Consider the following 18,201-nt stretch of genomic DNA (forward strand, 5'->3'; position numbering starts at 1 on the left):
TTGCTGTATGAATGCCGAGCTAATGACTTATATGTTTTGCAGCAGGTGATGGCTGTGGCAAAGTGCATATAGTGTGTAGTTTGTTACAGGTGTTAATACAATCAGTACTTTCTATGTAGACACTGTCAAGATAAAAGCCTTGTTTTGAAATGGTGACACCATTTAATTGTGCATCTTTTTGTGGATAGGATGGGATTAGAATGTCAATATAAACCCCCCTCCCAAAAAAAAAAAAAAAAAATACTTTATGATATTGAATAAAATATAACTAGCCCAGTGCATTTAATGCCTTTATGCATAAACCTTCCACCGTTGGTGGAGGGTCAATGCTTCATGTAATGAAGAACAGGTATGAAAAATAGTAGTTGCCCTTATAGCTATATACATAGTGTGCCATACCACTGGCAACCTAGAGTTCAAAAGTCAAGATGGTGACACTGTGATTGCAACTTGAAATGTAAACATCATTGAGACTAAATAAGACCATATATCAGGTCAAGTTTGCAACATACAGGAATAAAAAATGTGGGCACTGGGCAGTCATATGATTATAACTTGCATAACTAAGTTGTTCAGACTAAATGAAGGTCTATTTCGAGACTATCAGAACAGAGCTTAGGGACTATCGCACAATGTCACACATGCTCAATAAGCAAACTTTGTTGATTTAGGGGGGAGGACGTCTGGCATCAATGCGATTTTTGAACTTCATTTTCATACTTTTAACCAAATTTGAAAAAATTCATGCCTTCAATGATAACAGCTTCTATGTTTACTACTGACATGTTGATAAGTTGATAAAAATTGACTTCTAATATGACATACAATGCTGGGTTTCTGGTAGTATTTTGATGTGTTTACCATGTTTTTGCATTGCACCATATCATAGTAGTGTGACCACTACATTTTGCATCATGGTTTACAACATATATAAATGTGTGATGTCACACTTGTGAACGCTTGTTTATGGGGAGGGGGGAGGGGGTTTTGTCACTCCTAAATGAACAATGTTCACTAATTGAGCTTGTGTGGCATTGTGCAATCTTTCCTTAGTTGACAACTGCTATAAGTAGCAAATTGATATTTTGAGTACTTTAAACAATTCAAAAGTTCAGTTTAATGTATCTTTGTAATATTACTAATGTTCAAAGCTAATTACAAAGTAAATTAGTAATGTTAATTACCAGATTGTCTTTGACCTTCTATTACTACAAGTCAGACATCTCTCTCCCTCCCCATATCATTTATCATCTACTTATCAAAGATAAGTTAGCTTATTTTCTTATTAGGTATAATTTGTCTATGTAATAGAATAGCACAGCAAGTATTTGTGGAATCTGAAGTTTGTAGACTAATAATATATATTCAGGTGTACTACTAGTATATTGTAGTGATATTGGTATTTATACATATAGCAAATCTCCTTCAATTAATGTATCATGACATAGCAAATGTCATTTGTGATGCTCTGAATAAATTCTGGGTAATATTGCTCATCAAAGCTCTTAATTCTAACCCTGTAAAATTCATTGATATCTTATAGTTGCTTTGTGAAAATTTTGATATTTTTGACAATGCATATATGTATCATGGCAGTTATGCATTGCTCTGTCACACTAACTTTGTCCCAAGTGTCAGACCTAAATAGTGTATAGCCACAATTTCCAGGCAGCTTGACTCTCCTGATTAGATAAGCCTTTTTGAAAGATGTCTTATCAGAAGTTTATCTTGAATATTTCCAATATTTTTTTTCTCATGTGACATCTGAACTTGCAAACATACTGTTCATGAGTACTGGTGTAGTGTACTAGTAGTAGTAGCCAGGCCCCAAAAGATTCCAAAATCCAAACTGAGAGGGCGCCATATTAAGGAAGTCAGATTTTTACCTGTGAGCCAGAAGTTTTAATAATGAAAACTCTTTATGGCAGTTTTCAAGATTTAATGAAAGTTTTTAAAGAGAAAACTATTTAATGACATTTTTTTGGAAAAGTAAATTTGTGATGTTTCACATTGTGTTCTTGACCCTGCTATTATTTAAACACTTCCATGTCTTCATGATCTTGAAAATCTAAAAAAAAAAAAAGGTTGACTATCATGTGACTGTATCTTACCCAAGGGCAAAGAACATGAATTCTTGATGGTCACATCAATTTTGTGACTAGCCTTGTCGTTTATTAGTTTATCAGTAATAAAGAACTCAAAGCTTTAACAAGGCGAGTATAGTTTGCAAGCTTTTCTTCTCTGATATGTTAACTGCTAACAATTAAGGGTGTCCTAGAGACCAATTGTAAACTGGTTGGTATGTAAGCCCTGTCTGCAGTCTTGTTGCTTGGAGTTGATAGTGGCTGGTTGATAGACACAAAAACCTTACTACTAAAACAGCAGAATGTGTGCTGATAAATTCTGTTGACGTGTAAACTAATTTTGGGTGGGTTTTATCATTAAATTTGTATGAACGAAAGCCCCTCCACCCCCACCCCCCACCCCCCACCCCCACTCCCCAACAGAAATAAATTGTATTCATATGCATCATTCATGAAATGTGCAGTGAACATGCTTTTGTGACTCAATTTGTACAGGTTTATGAAGCATAATGAAATTAAATGCCCAAGACGTAATCAATTTAAAACTAATTTTGATTTCTGTTCCCTGTGTTCTGTGAAGTGAAAAACTATTGTTGTTACAACATATATACTTCAAGTTAATACTACACCAGTATGTGGCATGTTATTGTCCTGTTTACACCTCCCTGTACAGTCAACAAGCTTACCACTCTTATCATATTCTTGTGAATATCAATGAACAAGTTTGTCATTTAATAATAAAGATAAATTAAAAACAAACATACATCATAGTGGTAGTAACATTTGCAGTTAGTTGATAAGGGAAATGAAATATATTTATGATGAAATGAAATTGATATCTAACATTATGAGTAACTTGAGCTGTCAAGTACATTTGAGTCATATTTTTGTATAAGTATAGATGTATAATGGAAAGTATGATGTCTGCTGTGTATGTGCTAACATACTTTACAGTAAAGTGGCCATATGGATGAGGATTGGGTATTTATTTTGGATTTTTAATTTATGAAACAATTTTACCATGGCTTCCTACTTGAAAAATAAATGTAGCACAACATATGTCAAGTCTGTGTTTGTAACTCATTAAATTGCAAAAGATTAATAAAATGTGTAAAACGTTTGTTGTTTTATGTGCAATAACAAACATTTTTTACACAGTTTTGTCATTTTGCAATGTATTGAGTTACAAACACAGGTTTAAACAATGTTGTTTCACATTAATTTTTCAAGTAGAAAGCCATGATATAATCGTTTTATAAATTCAAAATCCAAAATAAATACCCAATCCTCATCCATATGGCTACTTTAAGTGCAGGTGTACCAGTTAGTATGTCTATATATATAAGGGTAATCAGCTGGCTTATTATGATTGATTGAAATAGACACTTCCTATGATTCACACTGTAATATAATGCTCTCTGTTGTACAGGAGGTCGGAAACGCAATGTTCCATTCCGTCGACAACGGATGGAACTGGATTCCACTGTTCCCGCTTCGGATAGTACACTTTCATCCGTTCAGAGTCAGGCTGACGATCCTTACGTTGCTGACTTGATCCGTGTAGCCGATACTAGAATTGAGGCCTTACAAGCTGAAGTTGACAAACTGAAGATAGATGACGAGAGATCTCATCGTACAGTCAGGAGTCTCAAGAAGCAGGTATGGATTTATAATATAACCCTCGTTTTATTTGTAAACCTCACACAAGCCAAGTTCTACACATCCAAATGAAAAATGTTGGATTTATACCCTGGTTGTTCTAGATCACAACAATGCATCAATGGTTATGTGGTGCTTGAAATATGAGTCCAAGCATTCAAAAAACGCCATTTTCTTCCTCAAATTTTTATAGTGAGCTTGCATACGCATAGTTATATAATTGCTCAGCTGAAAAACGCTTGTGATATAAGGGGTTTGTTACTACTTGTTGACTGTAAATGACAAGACTCCTTGTGTAACTTGTATTTCTTTGAACAAAGGGAAGTATTCAGTGAGGTAATGTGTACTGGGCAACAGTTGTACATTCATGGAACAATATACGATAATTAATTACGACACTGCTCAAATTACATACCTGAATGCAACTTTAGGAAAGAACCACCTCTTTGTTAAAGTATTTGTGAACAGAAAAAGATAAACCTTTGAAAGTTAGACCCTTTGATGTAAAAAACACAGTGTAGATATTCAAATAACATGTTTTATCTGAATTAACTCTTGGCCAATGTATACTGACTTTTGTTGTCTGTTCACTTACGTTAATTAAAACATGAAGCTGTGTAAAAGAAATGCTCATGACGTGTACCTTGAATTGCAAAATTAGCTGATTACCATTATCCAATGTTTCAGTTCTTTGAGTTTGACTAAAATAAGTTTCTTTTTCCTCAATTATATTTTTACTAAATATTAATTTTAAGAATAAAAATATTAAGTGTCATCAAAAAGATATGTGTGCTAACTTTTTGAATCGCAAATATATTTTGTGTTAGGACATATTATATTTTGTGAGGTGTGGAGGTTATGATTTACAACTATGATTGCCCTCTTTATTGCTTGGTGTACACTGTTACTATGAGAGTGGTATCCACAAGGTTGTATACTAGAAACCGTAGACAAACAACCAGTGACAATGATAAGCCTGAATGCACTTGGCGTCCCCGTCTTTTTATAATAATGCCATTCCTTGAATACTTTTTGTATCATAGGCTACATGTAGATGTATCTAGGCTTGATAGCATGTTTGACATTACACATACCAGAAACAATGTATGGGACGCTATAGTGGGATTAAAATTGAACATGTTTTATTAACATCAGGTGTGATTCGTAATTGAGTGGCGTTTAAATTTGAACCACTAGGATTATTAGTACAGAGCAAATCATAGAGTTGCTAACCTTATGGTCGTGTTTATTTATTGCATACATTATGATTTTAATTCAGTGAGTATGGTGTTATCCTATATATAGTCTTCACATCACATACTTTATTGCGATGTTTGATTGTCAGGAAGGTGGAAAAAAACCTCTCCTCAAAAATGAGAAGAAATTAATTATTTATTTATTTATTTTCTTTTCATTCTTGTTTCAAATATGACATTTTGTTGAGTTTCAGTAGCAGCAACTTTTTGAGTATGCACAATATCAATATAGAGAAACTCAAACTCAAAATTTTGAGAAGAATTCAAAAAACTCCAGCAAATACTTCTTTTTATAACTACTAACTACATAACTATAAAGAACAAAACCAAAAATGTTGTTTTCTTACTCTGTAATTATGTCTGTAGTAGTTCTGGATTTGAAGCATAAATAAATTATCTAGTATTAAAAGTAGTATATTTGGCGCTATCACTCTGAAGAAGGCTGAGTGCTTCAGCTGATATATACGTAGATAAATTATTGATGCTGTGAGTTCAGAACTGCTAGAAGATGCATAAAGAACAGATTCAGTGACCGATTATATAGGTATACATACGATTTTTGTACAGCGACCTTTGATTGCTGTAATTCATTCATTTTCTGATTTATTTAAGATTCAAACTAAACATATTCATGTCTTGTTCTGTAGTAACCAAGGTAGAGTTTACTATCTTGGTGTTCAATCAGATATATTGTAGTATTATGTTGTGTTGCCTAGTAACCGATCTTATCATGTTTGTTTCAATCAATTACATCATACACTAAGAACTCCTAGTTGTTAGATATATGGGGACGTCTGTTACTACACGCAACGAAGATTGCATCAAAATGCTTTAATTCAGTCATTTTCAAGTACTGTGCTTGAAGTATGGTAATAAGCGCTTGACCCTAACCAGTATGGTAACAAATTTATTTTCTTCTTGACCATTGTAAATATTCAAAATCCCCTCCCCGCCAAGGTTTTTGGTGACAAGTAAATATTTTGTAATGTGAAGAATCATAAATCTGAATAAATTATCTTGGTTTGATATGCATATGAAAATTAGAAACCCTGTCAGGGATTTCAGTCATTGAATATTAAAAATCAAATTGTATCTGTTTAGATTTAATAGGTGTAACTTTGTGAAACGGAGATAAGCAGTTGTTATCTTGTAATTGGGACTGGTGCCAAATCAGTATTTGTATAGGTCACTTATACAGGGTCTGGTAGAACAACATGTTTTTTTTGTGTGTCAAAACAATTATTTCCCTTGAAAAATGAGATCAAGCCGTTGACAGAAATTTGGCAGCCTAAAGCAGTTAAGTCCATTGACGGTTTGTGTATACATGACTGTTTCACTTTAAAACTAAATCATTGAGTCACATTAATGAAGCATGAAATTGATACAGTGAACCAAATAAACGATGTTGATAGAAGAAAAAAAATTCACCAGTAAGATAGGGTGAATATACAAAGGCCAAACATCTACTTGAAGTATGGTGTTATCCCGTGCTATCAATTGGATTATATCTCCTCAGTTGAGAAAAAAGGTCTACCAGTCTTGTCCGAACATGTTCTAAATTTTACCAGTAAGTCATATTGATTGCATGCCAGCACAGGTATTATAGAGTGGCCCAGGGTTTTTTACACATGTCAAGCCTTGAATGGAATAGTCTGGTGTAAACAAAACTTATTGTAACTGGGGTCATTGTTGAACATGTCAACAATATCTTTTATCATGCAAATGGTCGATTGTCATTTATTATGCTAATGCTGGGATCCTGACAGTTGATTGGACAATAGATTATTATTGGGTGGTTTTGTTGGATAATTCTCCCCATTCACAAGAGGCACTCACTGTTATTAATTAAACACACAGGTAGATTATATTTAGCGGCAGGGTGCAGCAGCGTCTTGCTTCTCATATGCAAATTTCAGTCTTGGCGTCAGTTGGAGTTTGAATTTGTAACTGGGGTCTCCACCGTGAATACCTAGTGAATGTGTGTAGTGGTTGTATAGGAAGGACTTGTGTGTCGTTTTCACTGTCAAACTAAGGGTGTTTGTGTAAGACAACAAAATGTCTGCACGTTATTCACACCGACCTCGATCAAGGCCAAGGGTAAGTATTTGTACTTGTAACTGTATCCAAAATTATTTTGGTAGATTTTTCTGACAATTACATGTCAGTATACAGGTTCCTCCCTCATAGCCGAAAGCCCTTTAACTGCCTGAATACAATAGCATGAATGTCACATAGTTCATGTTACTAGGAAATATGTGGAACTCAAAATAACCGTTACTGAGCTGAAGTGCTGTGCAGATGAAATCGTCTGATAAAAAAACCTTCTGTACTTTGGCAGTTTTGATGTCAAAATTTTATTTTCTTGTACCAGTAGGAGAGGTCATTTAGACTGCTTTTATAGGGCTATTGTCATCACTGATAAAGAGTACCTCTGTGGATTTGTATTGTTATCGGCTAGCTGTATAATGCACAGTTATATGTGGTACTGTGCGGTGGTAGGATTTGTTCAAATTGACAAATGGAAATTGATGCAGTTTCATATATGTTACTATCAGAAGGTATTCCATAGGTGTAACTTTGCGTGGTGTTTGCCGAGCATACAACCGATCTAGCTACAAATCCCACAGTTAGCACCCACCTGCTACTGTTGGCACCCTGCCATACTATTACAACCCCTAGTATCATGATTATAAAATATCACTGTAAAGCCAGCTATACACATGTTGTGGTGACAGCAACCAATCTTAAGCTGTTCTTATAGTAGAATTGATTACAGTACTATTTTTACACTGCTAATATTAGGAATGTCAGCATATAAAATTGACTCCCATCTGTTTGACATACCTTGTACACTAGGAGTATTTGTGAATTAAATATACAGAACAATTTATCCCCTAAAAAAATCCTGTAATACAACACAGTCATATACTTACATGTACTAGAGTGTAATACTCACTTTTGAACTTTGCATGATTATGGAAATTATTTTGTGTTGATAAATTATGAAGTTCTGGCATTGTTATGAAGTCAATAGAAGTAATAACTATAATGAATATATGAGAAGTTGATTCAAAGTGTTGACTGTACGGATCATTAAATGTCTTCAGTCTGCAGCTGGTACCTTTATTCATGGTGGCATAATGTTAGGATGATACATGTATCATCTATTATTTTGCATTTATCACTCCTCATACGACCTTCAGGGTGATTGGGTTCACTTGGTGGAAGGGGAAAAAAAATAAAGGATCCAGTGTATAGGTTTGTTATTAAGTCAAATAGTACTCTTTTTTTTTCATCTTTTTTTTTTTCATTTTTTTTTGTGGGGGGTGGGGGGTGGGGGTTGAGAAACATTGTCCATGTAAAACCAATATTTTCTTGTTATTTTTATGCTGGAACAATAATATTGGTTTGGACAGACATGAGAAATGTTCATACATAAAGTAATTTTGCACAAAAGTTGGGTATCATGTTATGAATGAATCACTTGGATGTAATACTATTGTACTAGTAGAGATATGATCAATACAGCAACAAACTGTTGTTTTTATCAATGCTATCCCCATTTGATCTACAACTGTACAGTATATTAATATAAACTGAAAGTCTGCTGTCTGCTGTAATTTCTTTCTACCATTAGAGAATTATTTACAAGGGCTGTATTTAATCCCGGGTCAGCATATAAGTGTTAAGATTAGGCCAAAAAAAAAAGAACTGTTTGTAGACAGCACATGTATCATTTAAATCCCCCTGTGTCGTCTTTTTCCATGTTTGTCCAGTCCATGCAGTCTGCAGATCTGAGGGAAACACAAAAATAACCCCCCCCCCCCCACTTCAGTGAAGACAACTGCAGAGCCAAACATGAACAAGCAAATGACATCTGCCCTACATACACACTTGCTCTAAAGTACTAAATAAAAAGAACAGTAACTGCCATAAATAGTAGACTGAGTGATAGGTTTGTTGAGAATTTAAAAAAAAATTGTGTCATCCAACTGTCCTGACCAGAAATTTTTTTTTTGTCCTTACGTGGGGTCATTCTTTTGTTCTGTCCCAATTTTCTCTATAGATGGCTCTCCCAAACAACCATAGTTCACACCTAGATATTACTACTATTTCAAAATGGGCCTTAACTAATGAAATATGATATCAGAATATCATTCTTTAGTGAACATGTTAATTATTACTTTGATGTCACTGTGTGCAATCCTGGTGTTAAAAATAATGTGTGTCTGAAACCTCTGACAGACTCCACTACATACAATTTTATACAGCAATAAATCATCCCTGGACCGTTTTCAGATTAATTTGTAATGAACTGACAGTATCAATATTAAATGATGTTGATGGTGTATATAATGATGAATTCATACTTAACCTGAAGTCATCATTTCATATTTTATGTTTAATATTACTTAGTATTCTACAAAAATATATCAAATATTATATTAAATAAGATATTTACATATTGAGAATTTGAGCTGTAAATATGTATATATTGAGAATTTGGGCTGTAAAGGTTTGAAGTGAAAACTGAATATTACATGGTAAAGTTAGGTATTTGAAAATTTATAATTGTACTGTATGGTACGCACAGCGTTGCTAAGCTAGGAACAGCTTAGTGATGGCTAGCGATACAGCACTGTGTTCAGAAATACTAACTGAATGTTGGCGTCAATAAAATGTCATTGTTGGTGTGCCATGGTAGTAATGTGTACATAATGAATAACAGTACTAATAACATTGTATCTATTTCAAGTACCTGGTAGTTAATTATTTCAATATTTGGTTTAGGGATAGACACATAATTTCAGAGTTGGTTGATAGAAAGAAAGTAATCCCCATGAAGGTTGACAGTAAGTCTACATATATAGCCATCGGTTTGTAGATATAGTGCTGATATTGATGAAATTACACAAGTGATTCAATTTAAGTGAAGGAGGCTATCTGTGTCTGTGTGAATAAAATGTAGCTTGTTAATTTTCCCTTTGATACTATACTGTGTGTCTTTTTCATCAAATTTGATTTTTTAATAAATAAATAAATAAAATGTATTGTTCTTAAAAAGGCCACTGGCCCAATGCACACATTTAGAAATGTGAGCAAAGTCTAAAATGTTGCACCAGAACACACAGAAAGAAAAGACAAAACAATAGAAAAATCAATCAATCCATCAATCATTAAAATATATTTTCTTAACTTGAATGATTTGTACACAAAAATTGCCAAGTTAATAATTACATACCATGACATGAGAGAATGAAATTTTTCATAGAAAAGAAGGACGTGAGAAATGCCCAGAATGTCATTTAAAATTTTTTAAAGGATATTCCCTAGGCAATTGTGCTATATAGGAATACTTCCCTATACATATTGACTACATGTGTATTCTGTTCATAAAAGTCAATGTGATAGACAAGGTTGTTCAAATTTGACCTGTTACACAATGCATTGCCATGTTATTATAATGTCTTGTAGAATTACTCTTTCTACTCTTCATTGATTTTAACATTGCATTCATGAATATATACCTTTGTCAATACATTAAGTGACTGGAAATCATTAACGGAGACGCAGAATTAGCCAGTCTTGGATTTCAATGTACTCAATGACTGTCATTTCAGCTCGCTTTTCTATCATTTCACTGTAAATAGTTATGTCGGCCAGCCTGTCATTTCTAATTGAAATTCTACTAATGCAGCTCAAATCAAGAAATCAGTTGACTTCAAATTTACTATTACTGTAAAATGAAATTTATTAATGAAATAACATTAAAGTGGCCATATGGATGAGGATTGGGTATTTATTTTGGATTTTTAATTTATAAAACAATTTTATCGTGGCTTCCTACTTTACAATAATAAACATTTTACACATTAAATAATCTTTTGCAATGTATTGAGTTACAAACAAGGACTTAGCATTATGTTGTTTCACATGAGTAGGAAGCCATGATAAAATTGTTTTATAAATTAGAAATCCAAAATAAATACCCAATCCTCATCCATATGGCCATATTAAAGAGCTAGTTATGTGTTCATTTAACATCAGCGTTATAACAGACAAATGCAAATTGTATTCAATGTAGTGTTATTGAATTTATTTCTACTTAGATTTTATGTTACACTTTGCTTTTAATAATATATTTGCTATTTTATTTAAGTTTAATTCATATTTCATATTTTTCAAAGCTTCTATCAAATATATCATTCAATATTATTACAATGACATCTGTTTGTGAAATCTATTTAGTTTCATTTGTTCTTGGCTAATAATCTTTATCCATTAGCTGTACCACTCTCTATCCGACTATTAAATATTATACTTTAATTGCCAATTTACCTGTCATTAGGTTGCTATGGTGTTCATAATTATCAACCACACTTGTCCAAATTAGCAGTCTAGTAAAAATCAATTATCTCATTCACTATGTAGTTATTAGTGCTTATTGTGACTGTAAGTATGTACTTAGTACTTGAGTAACAGTATTTTATTACACTCAAGATGGGGTGGGGGTGGGGGTGGGGGGTTCATTCACAGTGTAATTATTGGTGAGTATTATGACTGTAAGTATGTACTTAGTAGTAAAAGTATTTTATTACACTCAAGATGGGGGGGGGGGTTCTAACTTGTGGCAAACAGGATTGGTGGTTTTATGACGATTTCAGTTTGCCAATCTTAGGTTTTTACATGTAAACACATGTTAACAGGATAATTTATATCTTGTAAAATTTGATCGCTAGCTTCCCAAGCATACAGTATTTTTTCAAAGGTTCTCTCATAAATTTGTCCTACTATTTCATCACTGACAATAAAATATTTACATCTTTTAAAAAAAAAACGTTGAAAAAATCACCATAACTGTGGGTTGTAAATGGCATATAATTCCCTTCATTTCAACACTTGTCCTTACAGCAACTTCCCAAGGGTAGATGTTTCAACTTTAATAGGTATATTTGCATATATTGAATAATATGATTTAGAGGTCTTCTGATGCATGTGATGGGGGTAAAAAAGTGTACTCAATAGTTAAAGTTACTCTCTTGAAAGTCTGAAGACTTGCTTTTAATATAGTGCAAATTACTCAACTGAGCTATTCATACCTTTGTAAGTGTTTGAGAGAACAGTGTGGATGAGAGTGTGGATTGCATGTAAACCTAATGAAGTGTTCACAGTTTGTGATAGTTCCAGGACCGTGGTGGTGGTGATGGTGGTGGGGTTGGGTTGGGGTTCTTGGAGGAAGTGAGCTAGGTTGGAATCTAGTAAAATTTACTTTTAATTTTGTTTATTTTTTTCATACTTTTAGAAGAGAATTATTAACTTTGTTTAGATTTAGATTTTAATTTTGATGTTGTGGATGGGGTTGAGGGCAGAAGTTCAAGTGAGTTATCTAGTAAAATATTCAGTTTATCAACTTTAAGATTTCATAAACCTGCTCACAGGTGGTGGTACGGCTAGAACAGGGTAGTAGTGAGATTAAAACCGAGTATAAAAGTTTGACATGGTAGTTGTTTTCTTTATGTTTATTCATACTTTAGAAGGATAAACTTGGTACACCGCCAAGAGAACTCAAGTAGATTTTACCTACTTACCACCACTCTTTACATAAACACAAAACTCACTGAAATAGAACTCAAAGAAGGTGTAGTATGTGATCCATAGTAAAAGTATTCAACATTGCTATGCAGTTACAATGGTATAGTAATATTAGTATCTGAAATATTGAAATGCAACCAGAGTATCCCAATCAACCATTACACTGTATTGAACTGCCAGTGGTTGTATTACCAGCTGACGGTATAGTCAAGAATGCATATAAAGTGCAGTTTATGATGAGTACATATTGCACAGTTTGCCCCTGTGGTCATGTTACGTTGACTCTCTAGTGATGTTACGTTGACTCTCTAGTGGGGAATGCATACAGACTGTAGGTTGTATTCAGTCTTTGCATACTGTGCTTCAGTGGTTTTGTTAAGAGTGCATTTAATAATATCGCATACCATGCCTCTGTGGTCATGTTACTCAGATGCTGTAGTACTGGATACACAGGTCTTTACATTTTGCAATTTGCATATTTTGCTGAGCACTGTAGGTATGACAATATGCTGTTGCGTAGAGTGTATTCTTACAGCAGATCATGTCAAGTTCTTACATACTAATTACTTCTGTGGTTCTGTTACTTTGACAGTATGCAGAGTACATGCATGTTTTTGTCTCTGTTGTCATGTCACGTCAATCAGATTCTATAGCCAAGGATACATATAAACTGCATGTTCCTTCAAGAATTGCATACAAATGTATTTTGCTTCTGTATACTAGGAGTCGCGTATATTGCCTTGAGTGTATTTTACATGTAACAACAATGACTACTATATGCTTTGACTCAGTATTCATTTTACTTTTTAATAGCATGCTTACTAAAATGTCAAAAGTACATCGTGAACTACATGTCGTGTTGAGTATTACAGATGTTTCCCCTGTGGTTATACTGATAATGTTCCTGTGATTGCATATATAGTGGCGAGTGTAGGCAATGTGGAATACTCATTGCATACTCTGCCTAGGGCATGATAGTATTTGTTATTACATATACTCCTTCTTATCTTATCTTGGTTGGCAAGTATAATACAGCATACATCAAGAGTACTTCAGCTCATGAAATATAACATCTCTAAAAATAAAAAAATTCCCCAATTCTTTAGCAACAACTCATTATCGTTTTCCAAATGAATTTCATGAATTTCCTCTGTGCTATTATTGCTGGAGTCAGTGAATGTAATGATCAAATACAAAAACCATTTTCATGTTTAGGATGGCATTGTTGTATTTGATAATGGTATTGATCTAGTCGTGACCATTAATGAGGAACCTTGGTGGAAGTAATGACGTTAATGTCTTGCTTTTATAAGAATTTTCACTTAATATTGCTAATGCACGACTGATATGTGCCAACTATTCCGTGTATGAATAAGTACTTTGATATAATTTCTTGGGGTTTTTATTTTTTCAACAAGATGAAATACTATAAGGTTGTCAGTGGCCGAGTGGTTAAACCACTTGCCTCGTTCCACTGTGGTCAGGGTTCGAACCCATTCGGGGTTTGATTAAATTTACCATGCTGTAAGTAAGAAGAGTGTTGTTCAGTTTGACTCAACCAAACAATGCAGGATTTTCCTGGGTACTCCGGTTTCCTTCTGCATTAACACTGAACTTTCCTCCTGTTATTGGGTAATACCTGTTGGATGGTTTATAAATAAATAAATAAAATAATAAATAAATAAAATAATAAATAAACAAATAAACAAAAAAGGTAAAATAAAGAATGGTGATGATTTTCATAAATGACAAATTGGTTGCTTTGTATAATCTCCATTCTATACTGAAATGTGAATATTGCCAGATATTCTTGTAATAAGTATTAAATGAGATTCCAATGAGTTGAGGCATGGGTGTTATAGTTATAATACAGTCACTGTATTACAGCAATTATAGTAGATGACATATTACATGTACAAGCATTTAGTGTAAATTTCAAGTTTTGCAGCTTGCTAACTGTCCATGATTTAAGCATATATACTTATTCACTATATCATGATTTCATATTTCATCGTGGGAGTCATAGTTCATTCAGTATTCATTGCATATGGATAAGGAGAAGTATTCCATTTATCATTTGAAATGGACATGTTATATCACAAAGTATATATGTATATGTGTGGTATTACATGTAAAAGCTGAGTGGCAGCATGACCAACCAATGTAAATAGCTTGTTGGTGTAAGATTTGTGTGTGACGCCATGAGTGCAATCAGAACTGGACATGTTTCACTACAAAGTGTGTACGAATGAAGCCAAGTAAGTCTCATACACATACTGTGTGACATGTTATCAAATGATATGAAATCAGCGTCTAATGGTTCATACGTTCGTTCTGTCTAATAAAAGTAAAATTACTTTCCCTGTTAACCTACACAGTGGTTCTCTCTGCTAAAGTACATTTCTCATTACAGTTGTGGAATTGAAAGGTATAATATCAATGTTCATTCATCTTTCCCAGTGTGCCAATTTATCACAGTAAAATTCTTTGCAGTTCATGATTTGTCAGATATCAGTGATAACTTACGTATGGGTGTATTTTAATTTGATAGATTTGTTTGCATTTATGAAAATTTGGTAGCATAGCATAGGTTTGGATGCATTTATGGAAATACGAATGAAAGTATGACCCAAACATGTATTTAAGTTTGATAAAAAGAATGAGTGTGTGGTTTAGATTTTACAATTGTTATTTTATACCAACTCTTTTGACTTACTTCACACCATGTATCATTAAATAGCAACCCATTGCAATGTATTAATCAGTGTAGTTTGGACTGATCAAAGACTTTGTATGTCTGCTTCAAGATCTACAGACTGATCTGTGCACTTAACAATATATTCATCAACCCATTCCTAGGGACATATCTACGGGGGTGTGTGGGGGTGGGGGGTGGGGGGGGGGGGGGTAATTACATTCCTAGGAATTAACATACCTGATACCATACCTAGGAACATATTTGATACCATTCCTAGGAACATACCTGATACCATATCTAGGAACATACCTGATACCATTCCTAGGAACATACCTGATACCATATCTAGGAACATATTTGATACCATTCCTAGGAACATACCTGATACCATATCTAGGAACATATTTGATACCATTCCTGAATCCTAGGAACATAGCTGACATTGAATAGGTCAGGCATGTAGTTTGTGTAATTGAACATTTATTTAGTATCTTTGCATGGAGACTGTAAAATTTTTCAAATCAGGTGTTTTATATTAAGTATTACAATTTGCATGACACAGACATAATAGATAAAATACATACATACAGTTATGACATCAGAGATTTCATCTCACATATACATGCCATAAATGGTCACAGGTGTGCCAATTTACATGTAATATGGAGATGGTACGATGGTAGTTCAATGACCACATTTATAATCTTTCAGTTACAACAAGTCTGTCATAGTTGTCCGTACCTTATCATTATTTACTAAACTGGTAATTCTCATTTTGATGTGTATGATTCCTAAAATAAAGATTTTGATATATTTTTGATATTTAGATGTTATTTCCCAATGTTTTCCTTTGTTCAGCTAAGGAAATACGAGTGACCTAAGGGGCCTTTGTTAATAAGAGTCACTAGACAAGTAGTGACAACCCTTTAAGTCATGAGTATTTTCCAGCTGAATGAAGAAAAATATTGGAGAATAACATAATTATACCAGTGCCAGTAATATCAAAGACAAATCAAGGAAAGGAATGACAATTTGGAATGTTTTGACTGATATTTCGAACACAGAAACACTAGTGACGTAGACACGCGTTGTCATATGACATAGACACGCAGTGTTGTGACGCAGAACGACTGGAGTATATATTCCATATTTTTTGTTCAACTTGACATGTGCATAGTATAATTAAGCTTATTTAGACATTTCAGTTGTGAAATTTCACCTCACTATTCTACTTATATTTCTAGAAGAAAAGGTACTTTTACATTTAGTGACATGAAATAGATTTGTTAAACAAAGATTATCATTATTGATTATTTTAAATCAATATTTCATTATTTGTCTTTTTTTTGATAGGTGGATGCACGTGATCAGGAAATTGACAGGTTAAACAGACAACTAGAAGGAGGTCGACCTTACGATGTCGTATCAGCAGAGGCTAAGAACAAAAGTAATGAACGCCTTATAGCACATCTTAATACTCAGGTATGAATTGAAACATATGATTTACACATAGTTGTTTATTTTTGAAAACCTCTACTTCAGTTGGGATTGTGTGGCAAAGTAAGCTAGGCAAGAGGTAGTAGTATTCTGTCCTCACCACGTGTGCACATGTGCATGTACACACACTTACATACAGATATGTGTACACACACACACAAACGGACACAAATATACACATCATGTCCCACACACACCACCACCACACCCCACCCCCACACACACATACAGTCATGTACTCATACACATCCACACAAATACATACACAGAGCACCGTCATATAAAAGAAACCAATTAAAATTCTCTAACATATTAAAAAGAATGGATCCTATGCCCACACTGAAGGAATATCCTGGATTATCCTATTTCAGTGAAGGTACAGTACTATACAACATAGTCAAATAGGTCTGTAACTTCCCCACTGGTGATACCCTTTGTACCCAAACTTGTAGATAATGTTATAATTACATCATCCATTACCTTTAATGACTAAGTACTTGTGTTCTTTTCATGTAGGTTGACTACTTACAGCAGGCTAATTTTGACTTAGAAAGAAGATTAAAAGAATCTATTCAAGACAGACACGAAGCCACTATCAGATCTAAAGACCTCCAAATCAAGAATGAAGAATTGCTTACTGAAATCAAAGACATAGACAGACTAGCCAAACAGCTACAAACTGACAAAGATGTGGCTATTACAGCTGCTGATAGGGATGTTGTTGAAGCTCAAAAAGAACTCAGATCTTCCACTCGTGAAATTGATGGCATGCAGCTTGATCTGGACCAGCTGAGAGTAGTAAGTAGAAACCAGCTACTTGTCTGTATACAGGCAAATTTGTTTGTAGTGTTGTTGTTGTTGTTGTTGTTGTTGTTGTTGTTGTTGTTGTTGTTGTTGTTGTTGTAGATGAATGGTAGAATGCATTATGGGCAGTGCTTCATAATTGTCACACCAGGTTTATTTACTATTTACCATGTGGTTGTTATGTTCAGTTTGGGACCCTTAAAATTTTGGAGTGATTTATGTAGGAAAACTATTGGCGATACGGTCCCAGATTGATAGTAGTTGATTAGGCATTTTGAAACCAGCTTTAGGGTCTCTTCCTCAGTCACAGTTGTTAAATAAATTACCATTCCCATAGTTGTTTGCCCAAGTTAAATTGTATTGTTCATCAGACAGAGATGCCAGTATTTCCACATTCCTATTATCTAGATTTTTTTTTCAACTTGATATGTAGATTCAGAATGCTTTAGTTTAGTACAACTGACTAATTTGTCTTTTAGGTTCTTGTTTCATTTTTGTGCTATGATTGCAACTATACATGTAAGTAGGTAATATAACAGAACCACATGAGTTCAAGTATGGCATACTCTGGATATTTTTACAAGTGCTTGCAGTGTTTTTTGTGGCCGTA

At 33.9% G+C, this 18,201-nt stretch overlaps 1 protein-coding gene across 1 annotated transcript in view; it reads left to right on the plus strand.

Annotated features, from left to right (window-relative positions):
- LOC144438576 (centrosomal protein of 135 kDa-like) overlaps window positions 1-18,201 on the plus strand; it is a 50,208-nt gene that overhangs the window by 2,792 nt on the left and 29,215 nt on the right. Inside the window, exons 4-6 of the mRNA XM_078127661.1 lie at window positions 3,514-3,743; window positions 16,644-16,772; window positions 17,304-17,585. Of these exons, the coding sequence (XP_077983787.1) occupies window positions 3,514-3,743; window positions 16,644-16,772; window positions 17,304-17,585 (641 nt within the window). The remainder of the gene's footprint in view (window positions 1-3,513; window positions 3,744-16,643; window positions 16,773-17,303; window positions 17,586-18,201) is intronic.

The sequence above is a fragment of the Glandiceps talaboti genome, chromosome 8, assembly GCF_964340395.1.
Source record: "Glandiceps talaboti chromosome 8, keGlaTala1.1, whole genome shotgun sequence".
NCBI lineage: Eukaryota > Metazoa > Hemichordata > Enteropneusta > Spengelidae > Glandiceps > Glandiceps talaboti.